An 18761-nucleotide genomic window follows, 5' to 3' on the forward strand; every position below is an offset into this window, starting at 1 on the left:
ATTGTGTGTGTGTGTGTATGGTCTAGTGGTGAAACGCTTGGTATAAAATTATTTAAATACAAATAAATTAGAAATAAGTGATTTAATTATAAATGAATAATAAATATAAAAAAGGACATTAAGTTGTAGAGAAAAATGAAAATTTAACAAATACAAATCTAAAATTTTAGATATAAATGCAAAATTTAAAATGATATAAAAAAGGACATTAAGCTGTAAAGAAAATGAGATAAAAAAATATTTAAAAATAAGGATTTTGTCTCTCAAATTAAAATATTGATTGATTAAATTAAAATAGATATCGTGTTGATATTGACTCGTGAGATATATAAATTTTTATTAAAATTAAAATTAAAAAATATAATATATTATACTATGAAAGAACAATTTAGAGAGTTCATCCAAATAATTTTTAATAAAAAGATAGTAGATTATTATTGCTATTGCTATACTATATTATAATATATACTAACATTAACCAATATATTTTTGTTTATATTCATTCGTGGTATGAAAATATTTACAATTTATTAAAATTATATCATTTCGATTAATTTAACAATTCAATAAGGTTCCCAATGACTCATACTTAAAAGATATTTCTTTTATGGTTTAAAAGATTATATTCTCAATAATGTTTTGTTCAAATTCATAATATGTCTCATCATATTATATTGATAGCCTCGCATGTTCTATTGCGTATCCATTATGAAAAAAAATTATAAAATAATATAAAGAATTGAACAAATCATAATATTTAATAGTAAATGATATGATTAAAAAATACTAATATTTAATTGAAATTCTAAAATGATCAGAAGACATATGTTATCTATTTAGTCTACTTACCATTTTATCCATTGTACTTCTATTCTCATTCTATATCTAAGTCCTTTTCATTCCATCATTTAGAATGTAAAGAGAACACAAATTTTTGATACAATGCTATTCTTTTACAATATTTCTTCACCCTTACATAAATTCAAATACTAATATAATTACCATTACATGAGTTTGAAAACATTTAAACTAATGTCACAATACTACGAAAAATGGGCTAGCTACAATGATATGAAAAATGGGAAAGCAGTGATGAGAGAATAAAATGCTGTTGCACACATTTAACTTACACTTTTTTCTGGATTCATTAACATATAGTGAATTAGCTATGAATCAGGTACAATTATATATTATGTTAACTTGAGCAAACTTTTAGTCCAGTATCTTTTTTGAGTGATTATTAAAACAAACTTGTCAGGTCACAAACATAGTCCTGTTTCAGCCAACAACCATTTCTTTGGGGTTATCGCCGCCACCGCAGACTAATTGAATATTGATAATTCATAACAATGAGTTTCCAAATGATTCATGCAAAGGCCATACAGTGTAAAATAACCTCTTCTCCAACTCCTTTCTATGGCAGTGAATGTTTTTATTCAACCGAATTACAAAAAGCCAAAGACAATAAAACTATTATCAAAGTAGAAAAATAAATCATGGGTAATTTGTGAAAAAAGAAAGAAAATTCTGCTACTACTAAAAAAACTTCCATTAAAAATTGAAGATTAAAAATGTCAATAACAAAGACAAGTGAAGCAGAGTGTAATTGACCAATCAAGCAAACATAACCTTACCATTATTCTAGATGGGGATGTATAGCTCTTTGAACCTATATGACAGTATATCTGCAAAAGAAGCTTTGTAAATAAACCATGTATCGTCAAACTTGATAAATAAAAGTCGTCAACAATAACATTAGAAACATACATCATTTATCAATCTAATTTGAGTGCCTAATCCTTCAATCACTTAAATGGTTGAGAATAATAATCAAACCACTCTCTCTATATATTATCACAAAGGATTACAAATGATTCACAGTATAAAAAAATGATGGATAACAAAATTAAATGTAGGCAGGGAATCTAAACAAAAATAGTTAGAGTTAAATCAAATATTGAAGTAATAAACCAGAGTAATTTTGTACTGTAAATCTATAAAGGTGTATAGGTTGTTGTCAATAAAATAAATACTAATCACTTTCTACTAACCATTATATTTTGACGGTCGGGAAACTTAAACTTAGCATGACGAAGGGCCTCCTATGCATGGTGATTGTTACTTTCCATGAAGAGGACTAAGGAAAAGACATGTTCAATAGAAACTTTAGCACCAACAACTTGTGGTTTTATAAAATCATCCCACAAACCAGTTTGGATCCTATCATCTCCATTACATGAAAGTTAGGCATCTTGTTTTGGGAAGCAAATCACCGAACTCGGAACCTAGAACCTCACACAACAAAAGCAAACATTCAGTTTACAGCTTAAATTTAAGTTTCAACAACAATTTACAAATCACAATAAAAGCTTTAAAATCTTACAAAACTCTTAATTAGATTAGAAATTTTCTAAACATGAACGCAACACACAGTTGCTACCATTAACTTCATTAAATCCCTGTAATAAAACAAAACATAACCAAGCATATCCAAAACATAACCAAAAATTAAATCGCCCAAAAACGAAATTGTCATACATGTAGAACAAAAGATAGTTTAACCAAGTTTACCTTGGAACTACGGATTCGGAGAGAGTGAGACGGTGATAGTTCAAAAACGAAATCCACATAACCTTGAGCAAAAGATAGTTTTTCCAAAAATCAAATCTTTGTTTCATCATCAATCCATACAATGAAAGGAACAATATCAAAATAATTGAAATTATTGGAAGAAAGAAATAAATGTTAGCATAAAGATTAAGGAGATACCTTAGAACAACAAATTTTGCGAGAGCGGTGTGGTGATAGCGTGAGAATCGCAATTGAGGATTTGTTTTCCTTTGATTCAGTCTCTGATTCTTCCTTTGAGAGATTTTCGGGAAGTAAGAGGAAATTATCCGACTCTTTGATTTTAGGGTTTGAGATAATAGGTTTTTATCTCTGATTTAATTTTAGGGAAAAGAATGGGGATTTCGGTTGATTCAGTCTCATCTCTCAGTCTTTAATTGTTCGGCTGGACCGAATCTCCATATTTTAGGGTTGAACAAAAGAAAATATTGAAGACAAATTAGTGAAATTAGGGTTTAAGAGGGTAAAAGAGAGAGGAGAAGAAAGGACACGGGAGAAAGAGAAAGAAAGATGAAATGAGGTACAGTAGTGTCTAAGGAGGGATTTTCGAGAATTTTGTGTTGTGGGATTTGGGGGGAAATTTTTTTCAAAACGGCCAATGAATCATTGACACTTGGTTTGGTTTTGGTATAGATAGTGAAAAAGTGAAGGCTTAATTTGTTAATTACTAAAATATCCAATTGATAGTGCAATTTTTTATTTAAGAAAGGGCATATTAGGAAGTTTGGTCAATCTAATAATAATGGGTAGATAGTAGATTATTGTAAGACTACATCGAGGTCCCTTTATTAACTCATACAACAAACAAAGTCAAACTCTTAGGGGACAACTTCTCTACCCATCACAAAAAATTGGATAGTGTACCTTCAACCAATCACATGATTCCATCTCATTTAACACATTTAATTATTTATTAAAATATTATAAATGTTTATTGTTTTCAAAACATTTTACAAAGGAGGTAATCTTACCCAACTTTTTGAGTTGGGTAGATAAGAATTCACCAACTCTTGATTGCACACAACATACTCATAAAATAAACCAATCTTAAATTTTATTTAGGGTTTAAAATACTTCAAACTAAATTAAGTGGCTTAATTTGTCCATGTCCTTAAACAATCAACTCATTCAACTCTTTAACAAAAGCTGTCATAATTTCAGTAGGCAAAGAAATCAAAACAAATATCCCTTCCTCTCCTTTTGCATTCTGACCCGGAACATGAAAATGCACATAAGGAAAACTCCCAGCACCAGGTTTCGCAATTCCACCATACACCGCTTTCCCCCAACCAAAATCCAAGTTTCTAAATCCACCATCCGTCGTATCCAACACAAGACACGACCTCACCACAGTAAACATTGGCCTTCCTTCACTCACCATTAGATCCGCCACAGAATGCATATACTCCTCACTCACTTCACTACTAGCTTCCTTTATCAACTCCACCGCAAACTCTAACGGTTTTTCACTAAGCTCTCCCGCGATTGTAACCGCCGCCGGGAAGGCGAAACAGCTTCCGTAGTAACCGATCGGGACCGGAGGATCGAATTTACCACGCGCGTCCACGATGCACATCATTCGGATCTCTTCGGTTGGATTTAACCCCAACGCTCTCGTGCGACAACGCCAGATGTATGATGTGATGATTTCGAAGGTTGTTGACGCGCTTTCCAGATCGCGTGGGAGTAAGCGTCGTAGTGCGGATATCTCGTTTGGACCGAAGAAGAAAGATCGTTCGGAGAATTCTGTTGAGACTAAAACGGCGTCGGTTTGCATGTTTGTGAGTTGTTCGTATTCGCGGTGGTTGAATGTGACGCGTGGAGGATCTCTTGCGCGGAGAAGCTCTCTGTTCCATGAGGGTAGAATTGAAGGTTGTTTTGCGCCTTTGGCTATTTCTGTTACTGATAAGATGAAATGAACAATGCCTACTCCGTCTACCATGGTGTGGTTGAATCGAAGAGCAAAAATGAAACCACCACATTTCAGACGTGTTACCTGTCATTCAAAAGCATAAATGCAAATCATGAATCATCTAAAAGATCACACTATTAGAAAAAACAAAATAGAATAAGTGATAAAATTTAAATAACAATGGTTAAATATGATTTTAGTGAATTTTTTTTTTGAATAACCATTTTTTTAAAAAAAATTTCATAAATAACCAAGATTTCAAAAAAATTACACAAATGTCATTTTTTGCTTAAAAAACACACGTTGTCGCCAGGGGGGGTGGCGACAACACTGGGCCTGCAATGCAGTCGCCAGTGGGCCTGGCGCCCATGTGTTAATTTTAGGTGTTGTCGCCACCCCCCCTGGCGACAACACCCCCCCTTTATTTTTTTTTTCTTTTTTTTTTTGTAATTTTTTTTTCTTTAACATATTGTCCTCCTAATTTTTTTCAGTATTTTTTTTTTAATAACTACAATGTTTTAATAATTTTTGTTAGTTTTTTTTTTTAGTTTTTTTTTTAACAACAATTTTTCAATAAATTTTTTATATTGTTTTTTTTATCTATCTTGTTAAAATTATTTTTGGAATATAAATGTTAATTAACTTATTTATAATTTAGTTTCTGAACATGGTTAATAATATATATTTTATTGGTCAATGAAGTAGTGGAAGTAGTTAATGAATTATAAGTAAAATAATTAATCAATAACTTATATTTTTGTGGTTAATATAGTTGTGAAGTTGGTTAGTAAAACAATGTTATATTTATATTATAAAATAAATTTTAAGATTATATAATATTGAAAAAAAATAATAATATTTTAAAAAATATTGAATACATTAAAATATAAGTTGGACATTCGTTAAAATAATTATATATTAAGATACAATAACGATACATTGACGATAGAAATACATTAAAATTAAAGACATTTCAAAAAACATTAACGATACAAATACATTATAATTAAAAACATTACAAAATACATTCAAGATACAAATAAAAATCTTATTGCGCGCCACGTGGCCCATGGTACGATCCACACTGAGGTTGTCGAATGGGTCGTGTAGATGGGTCACGAGTTGGTAATGCCCCCCTATTCCCGCGACGACGCCCCCCTCTATTTGGTACGTCTTGTGCCATAGTCGACGGTCCCTGAATGAAACCTGGGTCTTCAACATCTTGACCTATAGAATTCCCTCCATATGATAGGCGGGTGCCCGCGGCGCTGTCGAAGCTGTGTCTAGGCGGGTTAAAATTTCTCCTAGTGGGTGCAGCCTGGAAGTTTTGGAAGTCAGTGGTGGATCCGGTTTGGTTAAAATACAATGGTTGTGGCGGTGTGTTGAAGTCAAATTGTTGGCTGGGGTACTGTGATGTGTGTTGGTCGAATGTGGTGTATTGCGGGTATTCTTCTTCTATGCCCATGTCGGGGGTCATTGGTGGTGATCTTGAAGAGCCCCCCGCATGGAATTCCTGAAAATGTGATCTAGAAGAGCTCCCTGCATGGAATTCTTGATTTTGTGGTTGAGTTTGGGATGAAAAGAACGGGTGGAGTTGTTGGGAATGTTGTTGGTAAAAAGGTGTTTGTGGTTGCATTGGTTGTTGGTGGTAACTTTGTTGTTGTTGTTGTTGTTGTTGGTGTTGTTGTGGGTAATGTTGTTGTTGGTAATTTGGTGGTGGTTGTTGTTGTTGTTGGTAATTTGGTGGCGGTGGGTGTTGTTGTTGTTGGTGGTAATTTGGTGGTGGTTGTTGTTGTCCTCCAAAATATGGAGGTTGTGCTCGCGGGTCAGCTAAATAGAAAGGGGCAGACACAATCATTTCTGGATTTGTGACGGTCCTGTACCAGTTTACATACTCGACAGTTGGCTTCATTTCTCCCGGCGCCACAGGAAATTCTAGAACCGTTTTTGATCGACGAGCCCATATTTTACGCTGCTCTATGGCAAAGGACTTGTAATTTTGTACGTACCACTGTTCGCTAACCTTCGCAAGATGCCAACGTCCCAAACAGTCAGGCTCAGGTGGGTCAGGGATACCTTGATGCATGCCGAATTGGAGCTTCACACGGTCACTCGGGTGCATCTCCACAGTGGTGAACCGTATGATGGGTGATTTTGCTGTCCAAATAGCCGCCTCGTCAAGGTCGGGTACGTGGTCCAATTCCAAGTAAGGACGCCAAATAAACTGCAAAGCAAATAATATTAATTTCAGAATATAGAAGATAGTTATTTTTAAAAATATATTTAGAAAATGGACATTTTTAGAGGTATTACTTCTTGGGGTCCTAGTCGATCTAATAGCTGGCGGTAGAAAATGATTTTGGAATCAGGCGTTTTGGACCAATCCATTCCGAGTGCATTGAACCTAAACACATTAAAAGATATAAATCAATATAGTTACAATGATGATGGAATAAAAAGCAATAATTAAAATAAGATCCAAACGTTACCTTGAAGCGTAAGGGAAGGCGTAACTGTTTGGATTTGCAGGGGCCAATATCGGCATCCTCCACCATGCCCATGTTTGTAGCAAGAATGCACATCCACTAAATGTACAAACATCCTTTTTTGCACATTTGCATAAGGAACTATATAGGTATGCCAACACAGCCGAACCCCAGCTATATGTCTTTATTGCATCAATGTCCCCAAGTAAACACAAGTACATAAAATTAACACTATTTCCCGTGCCTTCGGGAAATAGAAACCTACCAAACAACAACATAATATACAGGGCCGGTCCTTTGAATTTGGGTGCCCTGGGCGAATCAAAAGAGTGGTGCCCTAATTTTTTTAAAGAATAAATACAATAGGATAAAAGAAATAATTAGATAAAATCTTCTATCAGCAGACTCAAGAGAGTCAATTGTTTGATCTACAATATATAAGAAATAGTGATTTTGGAAAGACTCTTCAGCAGACTCAAGATTCAGTGGTGTGGGTTGAGATGAATTTTCATCATAGTGTTGTTTTCTACTAATTTTACGTTTTTGAATAAAAACACTTTCAATCTCCATTCCACTCCCAATCTTTTCAGCACTAGCCTTAGCATTTACAAATTCAAATTCTCTATATTTTTTCAAATACTTGATCAAACCTTTTACTAGTTTTATAACCACATCAATACGCATGTCTTTTTTTACAAACTTTTGCTAATTTCATTAACATCCGTTAACAATTCAAACTAAATAATCATAGCTACTAAATATTCAAAGTTTCCAATTCCATGAGTTGCTAAAGATTCGACTTCACTCTTAATTTTGGGATCATTATCTTGTCCAGCTAGTTGAAGTAGTGTTTCTCTTACATATGAAGTTTGAGATTTAATTGCATATACACTATTCACATGACTTTCCCAACGTGTTTGTGACAATGGTTTAATAGTTAAACCTTTCACATTGTCTCTAAGAATTTTCCGACGTTTTGTCGAATGAGAAAATACAGTATAAATACGTTGTAACACTCTAAAAAAATATAGCATAAATACAATATAAATATGTTAGCAGTTTGAATTAATACGTTGCATATATTACTTATCTCACTTAATTTCCCTAAAAAAAATTTAATAAAAGCTATCCAAAATTTATTAATACAGCTTGAATCCAAAATTGGCATGGTTAGAAGATTTCTAACCTATCAAATAAAATTGTCAATAATATAAACAATTCTCTATATCATTATTTTAATTTTTGTGTCTCAATTAAACTCTTTAGTTGCTAAAATTATAGATATAATATTAATTGATTTTATTTTAGGAGAATTAATTGATTTTATTCTATTCTATATTTTATTTACGGAAAATTACATTCTTTTATTACTTTTGACTTTTAGTGTCCCTATAATTTTGTTAGTAAGTATTTTTCAAAAATAAAATTCTAACAAGTATTTTTATATTAAAAAAAATTTCTTTTAATATATATAAGGGTAAAAAAAAAGTTTTTTGGTGCCCCTAAAATTATGGGGCCCTGGGCTCCCGCCCCGCGAGCCCGTGCTCAGGGCCACCCCTGATAATATACATCCTAGTTTTCCGCAGTATAGTTTCTTCGTCAGAAAACTGATCCAATTGAATCCCAACATAAGCTTCCTGAAGGCCAGCAAGCTTTATACCTTGGCCCCTACCCCTTTGTTGCCCCTCACCCTCTATTAAATCCACACCCAACAATTCGACGCATAGGGCGTTTGGTTGTTGGACATTTCCATACACTGCCTTTCCATTTGTTCTGAGACCCAACAACATGTACACGTCCTCTAGAGTGACGGTACATTCACCCATTGGAAGGTGAAAAGTATGAGTCTCAGGCCTCCAACGCTCACACAATGCTAATATAAACTTCATATCAACTGAGGTATGTGTTAAGTTCATTACCTCACCAAATCCCGCACGTTTAACGTAGTCCACAATCAAAGGGTCAGGAGCAATCATCTTACCAGCACGGGTCCTAAATCTCGTGACATCCTATAAAAAAAACACCTCCCATAAGTATTTGAAATTAGTAAATTTAAGTAAAAAAAATTAAGTGTTTACTAAAACTTACATAGGTCGCAATGTTTGCAATGGTGCCTCGGTGCTCTTGACCCATAGTTAGGAGAGACATGTTTGTTGATGATGAAACACAAAGTTGCTCTGATGCTAAGTTGCTCTGATGATAGTATAAGAGGTGATGAAGAAAATGAACAAGTTTGGGAACATATTTATAGCCAAAATGCATAGGTTATTACGAGATTCCCTGCAGAGTCTTGTCACTTCATGTCGGTGGTGGGGACGAGATTCCCTGCAGAGTCTTGTCACTTTATGTCTGTGGTGGGGACGAGATTCCCTGCAGAGCCTTGTCCCGTCAAGTCTGTGGTGGGGACCAGATTCCCTGCAGAGTCTTGTCACTTCATGTCGGTGGTGGGGACGAGATTCCCTGCAGAGTCTTGTCACGTCATATACAGTGACTTGTGCAGAATTATTGGTTCATTTCTTGCATGCATTAGCCTTGTGTAATAGGTGGGGACGAGGTTCTCTTATGGCGTGCATTAGTCTGGTCTCTTCATATTTATGTTACATTTTGAAAATGTTATGTTATAATAGATTTTAATTCCATATCATAATTTGTGACATGCATTATCATTAGTGTGAATTCATTTAAAACATACAACTATAATAGCTTTTGAGACTTTTATATTAAAATAGCGCAGATATATATATGTTATGGAAAACATTAATTCATTCATTAATTAAAAAGCTACATTGACAATAACCAGCACAGAAACTAAAAACATCTAAGAAAATAACACATAACAACTTGTAGTACACGCTCGATCATTGCAACAAACACAACAACACTTAATCTAAACTACTCGAGTATCACTGCAAGAACAAGTGGATCTTCAACGCCTCGGTTAACCTCTCCACTATGTGTCCAAAACATTAGATCCACGTCCACATCGTCTTTCACGCGGTCACAATAATACATGTAGGTGCCTTCTGGATTATTATCCGTCAACGTAATGTATGGACAACGGTAATCTATCTGTTTAACTTTTCTGGTCGGACCATCTAGTTGACGAAACCCGGTGTTGATGGCTCTAACAATTCTCTGGAAATTCCAATGGGGGTTAAGGCAGACACGCATGTGACTACCTTCCTCAAAAAAAACGACAGCCCAAACTGAGTTCATTTTCAGTGTTTGCAGTAAGAATGAAGAAAGAGTTGGTACTTCAACTCCACACACACACACACACCTTTATTTATAATCGGTGAAACACCTTTATTTTGCTAATTTTTAATAACTTAAATACTAATTTTTAATAACTTAAATACTAATTGGAAACTTTGTAATCTTAAAAAAACATTTCATTAATATATGCTCAGAGCATTTAATTGGACGGTACAGAAGTAGCTGAAATAATAAAGAAACTGTAACGTCTAGGATATTACAACGGTTAGGACAATGTCTTCTCTGTCCTCCATCATTCGAGTGCATTGAATGTCGTCCTCCATTGTCTCCCACCAACGCTGTCTTTCAAGAAAAACACCTCCCCTTGTTCTAAGTCTCTTGATAGATCTGATTTGTTCGCCTGGACTCCACTCTCCCTCCAAAAACCTGAGAAGAGTTCTCTTAAGCTGATCCATGGAATGAATGTTCCAAAACATTACCTGCATGGGAGGTTTGACGGCAGAGAAAATAACGTAACCGTTCCTTCGGACAATGGGAGGTTGATAGTCCAAACGCCTTACAGGTGGCGGAGGATCAGTAGTCCGGTGCGTGCCATCTGGCCTTATTCGAGATCTCATTTTTTCGTGTCTGTACTGATGCACACAAGAAACCCTAATTTATAGAGGGACAATTAGGGTTTCATTTACAAGGGAAAAACATAAACAATAATTTTGTAGAATAAAATTCAGGGCCCCACGTGGTCCCCATCTGTTTTCTGTCCTTCGCATGCGTCCGAAACGAGTTCCTGTACACTAGCATGCGCCTGTAATGATTCCTGAAACGATTCCTGATAGATTCCTGCAACGATTCCCCCTATCTTCATGCATGCAGCCCTATCTCTTGTGGCATGCATTAGTCATGTCAAAGTTACTATCTTCTGCAGAATTATTGCCTCATTCATTGCATGCATGACTCTTGTGTAAGAGGTGGGGACGAGAATCTCTTGTGGCATGCATTAGTCATGTCAAAGTTACTATCTTGTGCAGAATTATTGCCTCATTTATTGCATGCATGACTCTTGTGTAAGAGGTGGGGACGAGAATCTCTTGTGGCATGCATTAGTCATGTCAAAGTTACTATCTTGTGCAGAATTATTGCCTCATTTATTGCATGCATGACTCTTGTGTAAGAGGTGGGGACGAGAATCTCTTGTGGCATGCATTAGTCATGTCAAAGTTACTATCTTGTGCAGAATTATTGCTTCATTTCTTGCATGCATTACCCTTGTGTAAGAGGTGGGGACGAGATTCTCTTGTGGCATGCATTAGTCATGTCAAAGTTACTATCTTGTGCAGAATTATTGCTTCATTTCTTGCATGCATTACCCTTGTGTAAGATTTCTTGCATGATATATAGGAACTACTTCACATACTATTTTTTACAACCATCACAACTTTCCCAAACATTTCTTCCTTTTGCAACACAACACAATTCTCACATTTCTTCTTTCCCAAACACATTTCAAAATTATGGCATCCACCTCGCAGTTCAAAGTTCGTGTTCATATGAATGGTGAGACATACCACTGCGACACAAACGGTTTTCTATTTAGAAACACAAACTCAACACGTTTTGCTCTAAATAGACAATCAGATTTCTCTTATCTAAAAAGGAAAATCGAATCCAAAATAAGAGAACCAGTGTCTCAGATATTTTACCGACAACCCCTTCTTCAACCTAACAACTCAGTCATGTTTTGTCAATCAGAGATAACAACTGACTTAGAGGTCCAAAACATGCTCCTCACCCATGAGTATTTTGGTTATGATTATCTGGAACTGTACGTAGTGGTTGAACAAAATGCTCCTTCGCAAAATATTCAGTCACAAGTTATTGATCCTGTTGTTGATGACGAACAACAACCCGAGCATGTCATTGACGAAGAAACTGATATAGAAGATGTTGTTGATGAGTTGGTGAATCGTGAATCCGAAGATGAAGGTGACGAAGAAGTTCCAGTACCGGATCCAGTACCGGATACACATGCATATTCACCTCCGGCACATTTCACAACGCTTAATTTAGGAGAGGACGAGCCATCGTCCGATATGTTCTACAATCCATACATGAGGTCAAGCGAGGAGTTGAAAGAGGGTGACACGTTTCGTTCGAAGGATGATTGTCTGTTGGCTATAAAAAATTGGCACTTAGCAAATTGTGTTGATTTTAAAGCCGATCGATCAAATCCAGAGAGAGTCACTATTGCATGCAAAAACCCGGAATGTGGATACATGCTGAAGGCATCATTCAGAAAGAAGTTTAACGCGTGGGTGATACGTTCGATATCTCAAGCCCACACCTGCGTCACCACTAACATGGCGCAAGATCATCGAAAACTCAGTCATGACATGATATGCCATACCATCATTCCTCTGGTCGAAACTGACCCATCCCTGAAGGTGAAGACAATTATTTCTCATTGCGTTTCTGTGTTCAAATACAGACCTTCGTACAGAAAGGCTTGGTTGGCGAAACAGAAAGCAATTGAAAGAGTCTACGGCAACTGGGAGGAATCGTACCAACAACTTCCTCGCTACCTGGCTGCACTGCAATTGTATTCACCTGGGACTGTTACTATATTGGAGACACTGCCGGCACAGTCCCAGGACGGAACCCCTCTCGAAGGTAATGGAATCTTCCATAGACTATTCTGGGCGTTTCAACCATGCATCGTCGGTTTTGGTTTTTGCAAGCCGATTATTCAAATTGATGGAACGTGGCTGTATGGGAAATACAAGGGAACTTTGTTGATGGCGGTCGCGCAGGATGGAAATAGCAACATTTTTCCAATAGCATTTGCTTTGGTAGAAGGCGAAACAGCTGCTGCTTGGGGTTTCTTTCTGAAGAATCTCCGAGCTAGAGTCGCTCCACAACCTAATCTTTGTTTGATTTCTGACAGGCACGCTTCTATTGAAAGCGCATACAACAATCCGGCAAATGGTTGGCACAACCCTCCGTCTAAGCATGTCTACTGTATTAGGCACATAGCACAGAATTTTATGAGAGAGATCAAGGATAAATTTTTGAAGAACCACTTGGTGAACGCGGGGTATGCCTTAAACCAACCTGGATTTCAATACTACCGCCGAGAAATAGCGTTGACAAATCCAGATGCAGGGAGGTGGATTGACAGCATTGATAGAGCAAGATGGACTAGGTCATACGACGATGGGGCTAGGTGGGGCCACATGACTACAAATCTTGTGGAATCAATGAACGGGGTTTTCAAAGGCATACGAAACCTACCTGTAACTGCCATTGTTAGTGCTACGTATTTTCGGATGGCAACTTTGTTCGCCACACGAGGCAAGAGGTGGAATTCAGTGTTACAAACACAACAGGTATATAGTGACGTCTGCATGAAATATATACAACAGGAATCTGCCAAGGGTAACACTCATCGGGTGACCGAGTTCGACCGTCATGGCCACACCTTCAGTGTAAAGGAAACAATTGACCACAATCAGGGACTTCCACGACAACAGTATCGCGTCAATATCCCAGATCGTTGGTGCGACTGTGGCCAATTTCAAGCATTTCGCATGCCTTGCTCCCATGTCCTTGCAGCATGTTCACATACTCACTTTGATGCATTATCTTTGGTATCAGAAATTTACAAGGTTTCAACGTTGCTCAACGTATACGACAATTACTTCCCGGTGGTAGCAATGGAAGCATATTGGCCTGTGTACGAGGGGGAAACAGTTTGGCATAACGATTTAATGCGTCGGAATAAAAGCGGTCGACCAAACAGCAGGCGTATTAGAACCGAGATGGACGTAACTGAAAAAATGCAGAGGAAGTGTAGTATATGTCGTGAGGTAGGACATAATAGGACCAAATGTCCCAATCGTGGATCTAGTTCCACAACATAGTTATTAGTTTCCTTGATGTATGTAATTTACTTTTTCAATGAAATGAACTTTTTTTTTTTTAAATTTTATGGGTTACAACACAAAAAAAAATTACTAAATAAAAAAAAGTTCATGGTACATATTGAATGAAATTACCAAATATTACCATGGAGAACATATTTGGAACCAACAAAATTTACAAAGATTTAAGAGAAAATAGTACCGAAAACATTAATTTTGAAACTAAAAAATTACCTAAAATATAATACCATAAAAAAATTAAGAGGAAATAATGAAAAAATTTACATTAATATTGAAAACAAATTAAGAGGAAATAATGAAAAAAATTACATTAATATTGAAAGAAATAATTATGAGGAAACAATGAATAAAATTAAGAGGAAATAATTAAAAAAATTAGGTGGAAATAATGAAACTAAGATTGAAAAATATTGAAAATTACTACAAAAAATTATTACAAAATTGTAGTTATTAAAAAAAAAATACTGAAAAAATTTAAGTGAAATTAATGTTAAAGAAAAAAAAATTACAAAAAAAAAAAGAAAAAAAAAATAAAGGGGGGGTGTTGTCGCCAGGGGGGGTGGCGACAACACCTAAAATTAACACATGGGCGCCAGGCCCACTGGCGACTGCATTGCAGGCCCAGTGTTGTCGCCACCCCCCCTGGCGACAACGTGTGTTTTTTAAGCAAAAAATGACATTTGTGTAATTTTTTTGAAATCTTGGTTATTTCTGAAATTTTTTTTAAAAAAATGGTTATTCAAAAAAAAAATTCGATTTTAGTTGTATAAAATTATCAAAAATGATTTTTAATTCCTATAAAAAAATATTGATTTTTAATCCCTATGAAATTATTTTTGTATGCAGTTTTAGTCCCTTTGCATTGACTAAAAACGTGTGCAAAAGTGATTTTATAGGAATTAAAAGTCAATTTTTTTATAGAGGCTAAAATTTTAAATTGAGATATTTATAGGGACCAATAAAAAAAATGAAGACAAATTAAAAGCTAAAGGTAGAAGTTTTGTATTGAAAATTTTACATTAACTTTATTAAATACTTAAATTCTATTTTTTTTATTATTGTTTTCAACACAAATTTTTTATTGAGTTTTTAAACATGTACTTTAGCATAATCCAAAATAAAATAGAAAAATAAAGTATTTAATTTTGAGATAATATTGGTGTAAAACAATTTTTTCCGCTAATAAAATATTTGTTATTTTAAAAGTAATTGAAATAAAATTTAAACTTTCTATGATTATACTCCCTCCGTTCATTTTTAAGTGTCATTTTAACAAAAAAACTCTTCAACCGAAATAGTGGATTGTTAGAGTTATTTTTTTCTATCATACCCTTATTTATTTTTCTTTTTCCAAATAAATTAATTCAAACACTCCCTTTTCCAATAACTAATTGAAAAATGTGAGGTGGAGTTATTGAGAAAATAAGAGTATAATTGACAAATTATAACATTAAATTATAAAACGACACTTAAATAGGAACAAATTTTTTTTCTAAAACGACACTTAAAAAGGAACGGAGGGAGTAATTAATAAATGTGCAGTGAATTAGTTTCGTACGTTTTTCAAAAAATATTGAACCAATTTAAAATAGTTAAATTGATTTTTTTAAAATTTATTAATTTAAAAGTATTAACAACTTTTTTACATTAATACTTAAATAAATATAAATAAATGATGATTTATCATAAATTAATAATTTAATTTAACTCAACAAATTACACTCGAAGAGTTACACCACGAGTTACACTCGCTCGTAATTTTATTTCGAATAAATATTTTTTTTAAAAATAACCGTTGAATTGAAACATAATATCATATAGATATATAAAGTTTGAGATCTATAATAATTTTCTATGTCATTAAATTACATCAAAATTAATGTTTTATGAAAGTTTATTTTAATATTAATCTTTACCTATCTTGATGGTATAATAAATCATTATAGATTAATCTCAAACTTTATATGTATGATATATATGATGTTATGTTTCAATCCAACTATTAATTTAAAAAAGTATTAATTCGAAATGAAGTTACGAGCGAATGTAACTTGTGATGTAACTCTTTGAGTGTAATTTTATTCGTATATATATATATATATATATATATATATATATATATATATATATATATATATATATATATATATATAAAAGGTGAGATGTGTAATGGATTTTATTAATTGGACAAGTGCTATGTACCAAATTTATTAATTGAATAAGTGAAATATGTACCGATTTTATTAATTGGATAGGTGAAATATCTCCATTTGAATGTACTAGTTGAAGTTGAATTAGATTAGTGTGAATTGTTGTCCACTTTTCAATAATTCAAAATAAAATAAAATATTATGTTTCTTTTTTTTATTTTATTGTTAGGAAAAAGACTCTAAGTGAATTTCTCTCAATGTTCATTTTTTTTTTATTAAGATTAATAAACTTAAGTGTAATCTATAACTTTTTTAAGTTGTTGATTTTTAAATATTAATAATTTATTTAAATTAATATATAAATATTCGGAAATATTATTGTTGAATATTAAACAATACTCCCTCCGTTCCTTTTTAAGTGTCATTTTAGCAAAAAGCTCTTCAATCAAGATAGTGGATTATTAGAGTTACTTTTCCTATCATACCCTTATTTATTTTTTTCTTTCAAAATAAATCTATTCATACCCTCTCTTTTTCCAATAACTAATTGAAAAATGTGAGGTGGAGTTATTGAGAAAATAAGGGTATAATTGACAGATTATAACATTAAATTATAAAACGACACTTAAATAGGAACAAAAAAATTCTTCTAAAACGACACAAAAGAAACGGAGCGAGTAGACCATAATTTATATTTATTTAATTTAATTAATACTTATCAATATAATTTAGCGTTGTTTAATTAATTGACATTTTACACAATTACTAAGTTTATTTTAAATTTGAATATATAACCTGTATAAGCAGGATGGGAGTATTCAGAACTCCCTCCGGAACCGCAGCATCATAAAGCAGTTCTTCTAAACACGGAAACGGCGGTTTAATTTCACCAAATTGTTCAAGCGTGACGTCAGCATCAGCTTCAATAAACATCACACCTTCTTCATTACAATCCACCACAAGTTCACCACCAGAAGCTTCCTTAACTCTACCCGCGAGTGGATAGTAAAACACAAGTGCTTGTGCAATTGCGTTTCTGATCACTTTAACGGGATCTTTCCCTGCCATGGAAGGCTGGTTACGGTAGAATTGTATGATTGGAATATTTGCGCGAAGGCCAGGTTGTTGGTCTATGTGGGAGAGGAGTTTGGTTTCGTGAGGAGTGGGTGAGGCTGGAGGGATTAGCTCTGGTTGGCTTCTTCGTATTTGGAAAGTCAGAGAGGGAAATGAGGATTCTACTTCTTGGGAAAAATACATTGGAGAAGAAAGAAAGAGTTGGAGTGTTTGTTTAGTGGAAAATATCTTGTGAGTGAAGAATGGGAAAGGGGATCTTCAATTTATAAGAATGGGAAGGCGCTACAAAATAGACGTAGAACAATTTCTCAATATTTACTAGTCTCATAAAATAAAAAAAGTTTTCATTTATATTTTTTTATATTTCAAAATAATTGTCTATTTATAATATCAATACAAAATATATTATTTTCTTTGATCTTATTTATTTATAAGAGGAATTGACTTTTTAATCTATTAAATAATCAATATATCTGTTAAAATATTTTATATGTATTAATATTTTAATATTTCAATAATTACTATGCAGAATATATATTTTAATTATATTAGTTATTTTATCAATCAAGTTCTTTAAATAATTAAGTGATCCAATAGTTAAAAAACTAATTAGATTTTATTTAGAAATTGTTTAATTAATTAATTAAATAATTGGATATGAATTCAATTACGATAAAATATAAGAATGACTCCTACGAATTTAATTGGTCATCATTGTGTAAAAAGACTATTGTCCCCAATATATCGTACACAAACAAATAATCATTTTTTCTTCATGAGAAGAGAATTAAGGCATTAGGAGTATCGATTTAGGAAGAACAACACAAATCATCGGATATTCTTTAGTTGTCTCTCAACTCTCAAGATTACCGCCAATAGAAACAAAACTATTTCAATGGATTCAAGTATTCCGAAAATTTTATTTATAAATATTTTACTTTTATATATGTTTGGATGACTATCTAACTTCCAGACTAAATGATATTGGATCAAGATCCTTTCTATATTTCCATGACATGTGACATTTATTTCATATTTATTTAATTTTATATACATAAAATTATAGTAACGGAGTCTTCAATTTCTTTCTGGAAATAAAAATTATCCCTACCCAAATTATATGTAATACAATCGAGAGCATGTATATCTGATTGATGTTAGGTCATTTAATTCTAAGCATTGGTACAGAACCGAATTTAAAATTGTTATAACAAAATTAAACTTAAGTTGTTTATGCTATAAAATTATTAAGGTGGATCAATATGTGTGATTGCTAAATTTTGTTATCGGGCACACGCGGTATAAGTGTTATTGGATTCTTATATTTATCAATGGGGATTGAGTACCGTGAACGGAAGTG

General features: G+C 33.6%; 1 protein-coding gene and 1 long non-coding RNA gene across 3 annotated transcripts; both read right to left on the minus strand.

Moving 5' to 3' along the window:
- Positions 1-1531: 1531 nt before the first annotated feature.
- Positions 1532-2686, minus strand: LOC131627399 (uncharacterized). Of its 2 annotated transcripts, none has more exons than XR_009291437.1 (3): positions 2572-2686; positions 2052-2285; positions 1532-1685 (listed from the first exon to the last, which is right to left on the minus strand). It is a non-coding gene; the product is annotated as an uncharacterized LOC131627399 (long non-coding RNA). The 2 variants fall into 2 exon arrangements; XR_009291438.1 differs by having other exon boundaries at positions 2384-2664.
- A 979-nt stretch (positions 2687-3665) lies between these two features.
- Positions 3666-17624, minus strand: LOC131627415 (benzyl alcohol O-benzoyltransferase-like). Its single transcript, XM_058898273.1, has 2 exons — positions 17123-17624; positions 3666-4624 (listed from the first exon to the last, which is right to left on the minus strand). Exons 1-2 carry the CDS (start codon positions 17582-17584, stop codon positions 3740-3742), a joined length of 1347 nt encoding a protein of 448 aa, XP_058754256.1. The 5' UTR covers positions 17585-17624; the 3' UTR covers positions 3666-3739.
- Between the last annotated feature and the right edge of the window lie 1137 nt (positions 17625-18761).

Source organism: Vicia villosa, unplaced genomic scaffold (genome assembly GCF_029867415.1).
Source record: "Vicia villosa cultivar HV-30 ecotype Madison, WI unplaced genomic scaffold, Vvil1.0 ctg.000363F_1_1_3, whole genome shotgun sequence".
In the NCBI taxonomy this organism is placed as follows: domain Eukaryota; kingdom Viridiplantae; phylum Streptophyta; class Magnoliopsida; order Fabales; family Fabaceae; genus Vicia; species Vicia villosa.